The sequence below is a fragment of the Trachemys scripta genome, chromosome 2 (assembly GCF_013100865.1).
Source record: "Trachemys scripta elegans isolate TJP31775 chromosome 2, CAS_Tse_1.0, whole genome shotgun sequence".
In the NCBI taxonomy this organism is placed as follows: Eukaryota; Metazoa; Chordata; order Testudines; family Emydidae; genus Trachemys; species Trachemys scripta.
In genome coordinates this window covers 3,271,480-3,280,838 of record NC_048299.1, presented here as the reverse complement: position 1 = coordinate 3,280,838, position 9,359 = coordinate 3,271,480, and the positions used below count along the sequence as shown (strand labels likewise).

The 9,359-nt window shown below is 54.0% G+C and overlaps 1 protein-coding gene across 3 annotated transcripts in view; it reads right to left on the bottom strand.

Moving 5' to 3' along the window:
* Window positions 1-1,062: 1,062 nt before the first annotated feature.
* SETD2 (SET domain containing 2, histone lysine methyltransferase) overlaps window positions 1,063-9,359 on the bottom strand; it is a 153,693-nt gene continuing 145,396 nt past the window's right edge. For all 3 annotated transcript variants that reach the window (XM_034759748.1, XM_034759750.1, XM_034759749.1), the window contains 2 exons: window positions 2,816-2,917; window positions 1,063-1,843 (listed from right to left, as the gene is read on the bottom strand). In XM_034759748.1, the coding sequence (XP_034615639.1) occupies window positions 1,682-1,843; window positions 2,816-2,917 (264 nt within the window). In that variant the 3' untranslated portion in view covers window positions 1,063-1,681. The remainder of the gene's footprint in view (window positions 1,844-2,815; window positions 2,918-9,359) is intronic.

Genomic DNA, 9,359 nt, shown 5'->3' with positions numbered 1-9,359 from the left:
AATATGAAAACAAGGCTACTTGGCTCAATGCTGCAGTCTGCAAGGCCCACGACTCCACTCCAAGGCAATGAAGAGGTGGCTGTCTAAGGACTACAAGATCAGGAGAGGTGGTGTGATCGGAGGGAGAGAGCACTGGCCAGGATGTCAGGAGGCCAGAGTTCTATTTCCTGGTTCTGCCACCAAGTCACCATGAGACTGTGGAAAGTCAGTTACTCTGTGCCTCAGTTTCCCCACACGCAAAACAGACGATGAGCCCCTGCTTCCTTGTAAATACTCTGGGATCCTTGGATGAGAAGTGCTAAGTGTTATGAATTGGTATGAAATCTATATCCTCTTTCATCCTTACTTACGGGGAAGCAAGTTGGCTCTCGGGAGTTTTCCACACTGCCACTGAACTATGCTGGCTGAGAACGCGTACGGCCATTTCAGTGCAATTGTTGCCGGCCATTTAAAAGCCACGGGTCCCAGTCCTGCGAGGACTCCTGCACTGGCAGATACCTGTGCCATCGGAGAAATCCTTTTGTAGTCAATGGGAAGTGTGAAGCTCTTTGGCACACAGTAGTCATGAAAAAAAGACTATTCCAAGCACAAAATCCACTCTCCTTCGCCATGATGATCATGAAAAAACTTCCCCTCTTCTTCCAACCCTGCTGCTGGGCCAGTGTGGTCTGGTGAGTAAGGCACCCGACTAGGAATCAGGAGAGCTGGGTTCTGTTCCTGGCTCCGCACTGACCAGCCGCAAGACACAGCAGTGCCCTGTGCCCCTCCCATTCTGTATGTCTGTTTCCATTGTAAGCTCTTTGGGGCAGGGATGGCCTGTCACTATACAGAGCCTAGCACAGTGGGGCCGGGATCTCTGTTGGGAGCGCTCCACAGTAATCATTTTGTCCCTCTTGGACATGGAGGATGACACCAGTTACCGAGAGAAGCTGAAGTCCCCATAGCTGTCTCTGAACACAATTGTCTGCTTTCAGGTCACACCGCTGCCTAGTTACGTTCAGAAGGACAGAGCTTTTGCCATTCCCCTTGCTTGGCTCACAAGCGACTTGCAGGCCAAGGACATTCATTCATTTCATTTCATTTTATTTTTTTAAATTTTTTTTACATAAAAAGTTCAGTAAAAATTGGATAAAGTAAAATGATTTAAGCAGTAAAATCAATCTTATCAACATAGCACGAGGCCTGCCAGAAACCCAGAGGCTGCCTGTTCCTGAATATTTACATGATAACAGATTAACCTTGCAGGAGAACAAAAAAACAAAAACAAAACTATCCTTACAAAGTGTTCCCGTGATATCAGCACGTGTCGGGCTAAAAGCAAAAAAAAAAATTATCAATATATTCACATATACGTTAAAATATAATACAGATCTCGGGGACACAAGATGTGCGCATGGGTCAGTGCGCCAAACAGCACCGCCAGATTTGAGACCCGGGTTTGCCTGCGAAGAGGAAGAGGATGGAAGGAGCTGTCTCCGCTCTGCGTCGCCCTCCTCACTCCCAAACAATGGACAACTGCTTCATTTCATACAGAAACAGTGACATTTCTGTCCAAGAATAGGCAGGGTCGGGTCAGAACTGAGAGTCCCGTCCACGCCAACAGCCTCCGAGATTAGCGGGCAGGATTCCTTCTCATCAGGTCCAAAGAGGATGGATCGCTCCTTCCAAAGGTTAGAGGTGGTTATTCTAAGTCCGTATCCTCTTTGGGCTTGTAAACCGCCCCAAACTTCTGCATGTATTTCTTAATGTACTCCTTAGTTTTGTGCTTCACATTCTCGTTGCACTCCAGATCCTCCGGGTTCTTGCAGTATTTCAGCTCCTTGTTCATCACACCATGAGTCAGCTGGAAAGGAAGCAAGAAATGCAAAGGTTATTGATTGATCCAGGAAACTGGAAGGCACCTGGAAGGATTTCATACGTGTGGGGACGGCTGAAATGGAAAGGGGGACTTTCCGACAGGTGGGAACAGGGATTTTTGGACAAGCTATTTGGATATCTAATAGGGTAATGGATTGAGCTGGCACTCCAGAAATAGTGCTCCGATCTACCCTCTCTCATCATAAAAGAACAAGGGAAAATCCAGTGAAACTGAAAGGCTGCAAAAGTTTAAGCTAGAAAGAAATCCTCTCTTACACAATGAATAATTCACCCGTGGAACTCATTGCCACTAGATATAATGAATCCAATAGCATCATGGGATTCCAAAAGGATTATATATGGATATGGGTAGGGAGAACATCTGCAATTACATTAGACAGAACAAAAGCCCCTCGCTGCCCCAGAGCCAACTGAGCCACTGAGGGGAGTGAGGAAGAAACTTCCCCTACTGGAAAGTTGTCCGACAATTGACCAAAACAGCGTTTTCTCCTTCCTCAAGCATCTGGCCCTGCTGGCCACTGTCAGACAGGATCGCAGACTAGATGCGCCACAGTTCCACTCCTATCTTCAGGTGTGGTATGCTGCCCACAGTGCAGCACGGTCCTTTGGCAACATAGGAAGTGACTGAAGGGAAGTGCCCCGAGCATCCCACGTTTGCTTGTGTCATGCCTGTGGACTGGGTGCAAGTGTGGGTGAAGCTAGGAATTTGTGATCCAGCCCCCTAGGAGCAGAGGAGGCCCAGAGGGTGCAGGGAGGTTAAGCCCCAAGGGTTGTTTGAAAACCACATCCATCTCCTCTGCATTAACTCCCCCAAAACATGAGGAGCCTTCCAAGCACAGCACCAGGAACTATAGCTTCTTTGGGGTTTCTGAGCGGAAAACCATTCCTGTTTGTTTTAACCCCCGCGGGCACAGATGCTGTAATAAAGCCAGGGTACCTTGCGTGCTAAGTGTTTGAAGTCTTCGGTTGTGGTTATCCTTCCTACTTTGCAGTCAGGTTTGCGGTAGGGGTTCAGGCACTGCACGATGAACTGAGACATCTGGAGATGGGAAGGAGACACACTAGTACATAGGAGCGCTTCATGCCATTGCTGATTAGCTACTGACAGTTCTGTGCCCAGGAACATTTGCCGGCAGGGGTAAAACCCATCCCTCCAAACCTCCTCCCACACGACATTCGTGCTTTCACAATAGTGAATTTAAAGGCAACTGTCAATAGAGCTGCAAGCTAGTGTTAAAGTTAAAGCTTCTTGGCGGAGTCTAAGGGACAGATCCCACCTCCCACTCACACCAGCAGTGACTAAGAAAAGACCAAGTTTCATGTTGTAGATTTGTGGCAGTTGCCATCTTTGGCTGACAGACTGGGTGGATTGACCGGGGACCTTCACAGCTAAAAGCCTATCGCTCAAGGTAAATAGCTACGGCTCTGTAACAACTCATATCCTCTGCATATGGGCACAGAGGGGGACCTAACACACCCACACCAGTGGGTTACATACTCTCTTGCTGAGTAATTGTTATACGATTTCTGTAGGGCCACCTATATTTTCTTCTTATAGCTATTCCTCTCTCAACACACATGCCCATGCACTACAAGCACACACGAAAGTCCAGCTAAATCAGTGAACTAGCTTTTGAAAAGTAACCAACTCATTTTATTACACAGAAAAACAAAAATGGTGGGAGAAATGTAACCATGGACCCAACCCTGAACTCCTTCCCCAGGCAAAGCTCCCTTTACTTCCGTAAGAGTTCAGGCTGAATAAGGTGGTCAGGATGGGCCCTCTGTATGCGACCTGCAAGGTTATGAGTATCTACAGTCCCGAAGACTTTACATCCCACCTGTCCTGCAGGATGGGAACTGGGTTTTTCCTTTAATACGGTAAAAGACGGTTACTCACCGTTGTAACTGTTGTTCTTCGAGATGTGTTGCTCATATCCATTCCATTAGGTGTGTGCGCGCCGCGTGCACGATCGTCGGAAGATTTTCTACCCTAGCAACACCGGCGGGTCGGCTGTGGAGCCCCCTAGAGTGGCGCCTTCATGGCGCTGAATATATACCCCAGCCGACCCGGCGCCCCCTCAGTTCCTTCTTGCCGGCTACTCCGACAGTGGGGACGGGGGGCGGGTTTGGAATGGATATGAGCAACACATCTCGAAGAACAACAGTTACAACGGTGAGTAACCGTCTTTTCTTCTTCGAGTGCTTGCTCATATCCATTCCATTAGGTGACTCCCAAGCCCAACTTAGGTGGTGGGGTCGGAGTGAGACATTGCTGTGTGCAAAACCGCTGATCCGAATGCAGCATCGTCCCTGGACTGTTGCACTAGTGCATAGTGAGCTGTAAACGTGTGGACTGATGACCAAACCGCCGCTCTACAAATGTCCTGTATCGGAACATGTGCCAGGAAAGCAGTCGAGGAGGCTTGGGCCCTCGTGGAGTGAGCGGTGAGGTGGGGTGCTGAGACACCTGCCAGGTCATAGCAAGTCCGGATGCAAGACGTAATCCAGGAGGATAGGCGTTGTGAGGAGACCGGTGAGCCTTTCATTCGGTCGGCCACTGCAACGAAGAGTTGCGTCGTCTTTCTAAAGTGCTTTGTGCGGTCGATATAGAAGGCCAGGGCCCTGCGTACGTCCAGGGAATGCAAACGTTGATCCTGGCGAGTAGCATGTGGTTTGGGATAAAAGACCGGGAGAAATATGTCCTGGTTGATATGAAATGGAGAAACCACCTTAGGGAGAAAGGCAGGATGTGGACGAAGCTGCACTTTATCCTTATGGAAAACGGTATAAGGGGGCTCGGATGTAAGCGCCCTGAGTTCAGAAACGCGCCTTGCTGAGGTGATGGCTACGAGGAAGGCTGTCTTCCAGGATAGGTACAGAAGTGAACAGGTGGCCAGTGGCTCGAACGGAGGACCTGTGAGTTTGGAGAGAACCAGATTGAGATCCCACGTCGGGACGGGATGACGCTGTTGTGGGTACGTCCGGTCTAAGCCCTTGAGGAATCTAACGACCATCGGGTTAGAGAATACCGAGGACGCGAGTTCCCCTGGGTGAAAGGCCGATATAGCGGCCAGGTGAACTCTAATTGAAGATATCGCCAACCCTTGTTGTTTTAGGGAGAGGAGATATTCCAATATGAGAGGAATGGGTGCCTGCAACGGGGACGTGGCTCGTTGTTCGCACCAACAGGAGAACCGTTTCCACTTGGCCAGGTACGTGGTCCGTGTTGAGGGCTTCCTACTGCTCAGCAGGATCTGTTGGACAGAGTGCGAGCATTGCCGCTCTGCCTGGGTGAACCATGGAGCAGCCACGCCGTGAGGTGGAGTGATTGCAGGTCGGGGTGACGCAGCCGACCGTGGTCCTGAGATATGAGATCCGGACATAATGGAAGCGGGATCGGTGTCTGAACCGAGAGCTCCAACAGTGTGGTGTACCAATGTTGTCTCGGCCACGCTGGAGCGACCAGAATTACCTGTGCCTGGTCTCTGCGCAATTTGAGCAGTACCTTGTGGACCAGAGGAAACGGAGGGAAGGCATAAAACAGGTGGTCTTTCCAGGGAAGGAGAAACGCATCCGAGAGGGAGCCCGGAGCTCGACCTTGTAGGGAGCAGAACATGTGGCACTTCCTGTTGTCTCGGGATGCAAACAGGTCTATCTGGGGAAACCCCCACTTCTGGAAGACGGAATGTATGATGTCCGGACGGATAGACCACTCGTGCGTCTGGAAGGACCTGCTGAGTCGGTCCGCTAGAGTGTTCTGGACTCCAGGGAGGAACGATGCCGTGAGATGGATTGAGTGGGCGATGCAGAAGTCCCACAGGCGAATGGCCTCTTGGCATAGAATTGACGAACGTGCTCCTCCTTGCTTGTTGATGTAAAACATGGCCGTGGTGTTGTCGATGAGAACTAACACACAACGGCCACGTAGGAGATTGAGGAATGCCTGGCACGCCAGGCGCACCGCCATCAATTCCCGAACATTGATATGCAGGGCTAGCTGGGGTGCAGTCCACAGGCCCTGGGTATGGTGTTCGTTGAGATGGGCGCCCCAACCCAGAGATGACGCGTCCGTGACCAGGTGCAGAGAAGGTTGTGGGGCGTGAAATGGCATCCCCTCGCAGACCACATTGTGATCTAGCCACCAGGTGAGGGAGGCCAGGACCGAGTTCGGGACCGTGACCACCATGTTCAGGCTGTCCCGATGTGGACGGTATATTGATGACACCCAGGTCTGGAGTGGGCGAAGCCGAAGTCTGGCATGCCTGGTTACGTACGTGCAGGAAGCCATGTGACCCAGCAGGGTAAGGCACGACCTCACCGTGGTAGTTGAGAAGGCCTGTAGCCCTTGAATGAGGTTCGTGATGGTGCCAAAGCGGTTGTCTGGCAGGATGGCTTGTGCACGTTTGGAGTCGAGAACTGCTCCGATGAATTCTATTCTCTGGGTAGGTTCTAGAGTGGATTTGTCCTTGTTGAGTAGGATGCCCAACTCGTTGAATGTGTGCACTATTGTGTGGACGTGAGCTTGAACTTGCTCCTTGGTGCGACCGCGTACCAGCCAGTCGTCTAGGTACGGGAACACCTGTATCCCCTGTCGACGAAGGTACGCTGCCACGACAGCCATACATTTCGTGAACACTCTTGGGGCCGAGGATAGGCCGAAGGGAAGGACTGCAAACTGGTAGTGCACCGTGTTTACCACGAATCGCAGGAAGCGTCTGTGAGGTGGGTAAATTGTGATGTGAAAGTATGCGTCTTTCATGTCGAGGGCGGCGAACCAGTCTCCAGGATCGAGGGAAGGGATAATGGCCCCCAAAGAGACCATGCGGAACTTCAACTTTACTACGAATTTGTTGAGTCCGCGCAAGTCCAAGATGGGCCGCAGACCTCCTTTGGACTTGGGGATCAGGAAGTAACGGGAATAAAATCCCCTGCCCCTTAACTCTATCGGAACCTCCTCTATGGCCCCCAAGGCCAGGAGCGTAGAGACCTCCTGTATAAGAAGTTGCTCGTGAGAAGGGTCCCTGAAGAGGGACGGGGAAGGGGGGTGGGAGGGGGGGATAGAAGAAAACTGGATAGCATATCCCCTCTCCACCGTGCAGAGGACCCAACGGTCCGAAGTTATAAGGGACCAGGCACGGTGGAAGTGGGAGAGGCGATCCCGAAAGTAGGGGGCTGGATCCTGGTGGATGACTGGGGCGCCGTCCTCGACCGCACCTTCAAAAGTTCTGCCTGGGGCCTGAAGGTGGTCTAGGTGGCCCTTGGTTCTGGCCGGGTTGAGGGCCGGTCCACCTTCTCCTACCACCTCGCCCTCGCCTCCGGGTCGAGTCTTGTCTCTGGCGAGGCGGGGGGGGGGGTAGAAGCGCTGAGGCTGCGGCCTAAATGGCCTGCGCTGAGGGCCCACAACATGCATCCCGAGGGAGCGCATGATTGTTCTCGAGTCCTTGAGGCTCTGCAGGCGAGAGTCCGTCTTGTCCGAGAACAATCCATGTCCCTCAAAGGGCAGATCCTGTAGGGTTTGCTGCAGCTCCGGAGGCAAACCCGAAACCTGAAGCCAGGAGATCCTCCGCATAGCGATACCCGAAGCCATGGTCCTCGCAGCTGAGTCTGCTATGTCCAAGGAGGCCTGCAAGGAGGTCCGAGCCACCTTCTTACCCTCCTCTACCATGGCTCCAAACTCTTCCCTGGACTCTTGGGGAATCAACTCCTTAAACTTCCCCATAGAGTTCCAGGAGTTAAAATTGTAGCGGCTCAGTAACGCCTGTTGGTTCGCCGCTCTAAGTTGCAGCCCTCCGGCTGAGTAAACCTTACGGCCAAACAAATCGAGCCGCTTAGCCTCTTTTGATTTAGGCGCTGCAGCCTGCTGGCCGTGTCGCTCTCGTGCGTTCACTGATGCCACCACCAGTGAACACGGTTGGGGGTGGGTATACAAGTACCCGTAGTCCTTAGATGGGACAAAGTATTTCCTTTCCACCCCTCTCGCTGTGGGTGGGATAGAGGCAGGAGTTTGCCATATCGTATCCGCATTAGATTGTATCGTGCGGATCAGGGGTAACGCTACCCTCGATGGGGCATCCGCTCCGAGGATATTCACTATCGGGTCGTGCACCTCCACTACCTCCTCCGCCTGCAGGTCCATATTACGGGCCATCCTGCGCAGAAGATCCTGGTGAGCCCGAAGATCTATTGGAGGTGGGCCCGTGCACGATGTGCCCGCCACTGCCTCGTCCGGCGAAGAAGAGGAAGATGCCTCCGGTGGAACAGGATCCAAAGGCTGGTCCTGGTCTCCCTGTTCCTGGGCCGGAGCATCACCTGCGCCTGGGTCCAGGGCGTCAGGCGGTGCGGACACGGAAGCCTCCATGTCCCCTGGTGGAGGCCGAGAGATGGTGGACTCCGGGGCCCTTCTGACGGAGTGACTCGAGCGAGAGGTCGAGGGTATTGGAGCCCCTTGCTCCTGATGGTACGCCCACGGGGTCCAGAACGACCAGTGAGATGGGCCATAAGAATGGTCCTCTGTCATCTCCCGCCAATGGCCCAAGTCCTGTTCCTCGGCTTGCCCTTGAGGGGGATATGCCGATCTCGAGAGGTCCTCCGAGGAGTGGGACACCGATCTCGATGGCCACGGCGGTGCCGAGAGCGTCGAGACGATTCCCGTGGGCTGCGGTGCCGCACGGTGCCGGTCCGGAGATGATCTATCTCTACGCGGTGCCGGCGATCGGTGCCGGGACCGCGACCGGTGCCGATGACCTCGTCGGTGCCGGGAGTCAGATCTGGACCTCGACGAGGACCTGGAGTATGCCCGGTGCCGGGAGCGGCCTCTCGACGTCGAGCGTCGACCGTAGCGGTGCCGAGAACTACGTCTCGACGTTGATCGGTGCCGACGATCATAGCGGTGCCGAGACGTAGAGCGGTGCCGCGAAGAAGATCTTGGCCGCGAGTACGACCGGTGCCGAGGCGATATTCGGTGCCGGGACTGCGAGCGGCGTGGGGACCTGCTTCGGGACCTGGATCGGTGCCGAGGTTCCAGCCCTTGCGATGGAGGGCGCATCAAGGCAGGTTTCCCCCTCGACTGGACCGGGCGAGTCAACGGTGCCTTCGGTGCCGGTGGTTGGGGCGGTGCCGGCTCTGTGAGAGCTATTAAGTCTCTCGCCGCCTCGAAGGTCTCCGGAGTCGACGGGAGGCACTGTATAACCGCCGGTTTCGGTGGAGACGCTATCTGCACCGGACTCAACGGCTTCGGCGCCGGAGTCGACGGTGCTGGAGGCACCTGTTTCCGGTGCTCCACCGGCGGACGCGGCTCTACCCCCGGCACTGGGGGAGCCGGCGTCTTCGGCACGGAGGCCCCCGTCTTATGGGCTTTTTTATGCCCTGGGGATAATGAACGGCGCCTAGGCACTTGCTGTGCTTGCGGTGCCGACAAGGTCCGGTGCCGGGGAGGCTTGTCCGACGCCACTCGCGTGGTCGTCGTGGCCGGTGCCGCC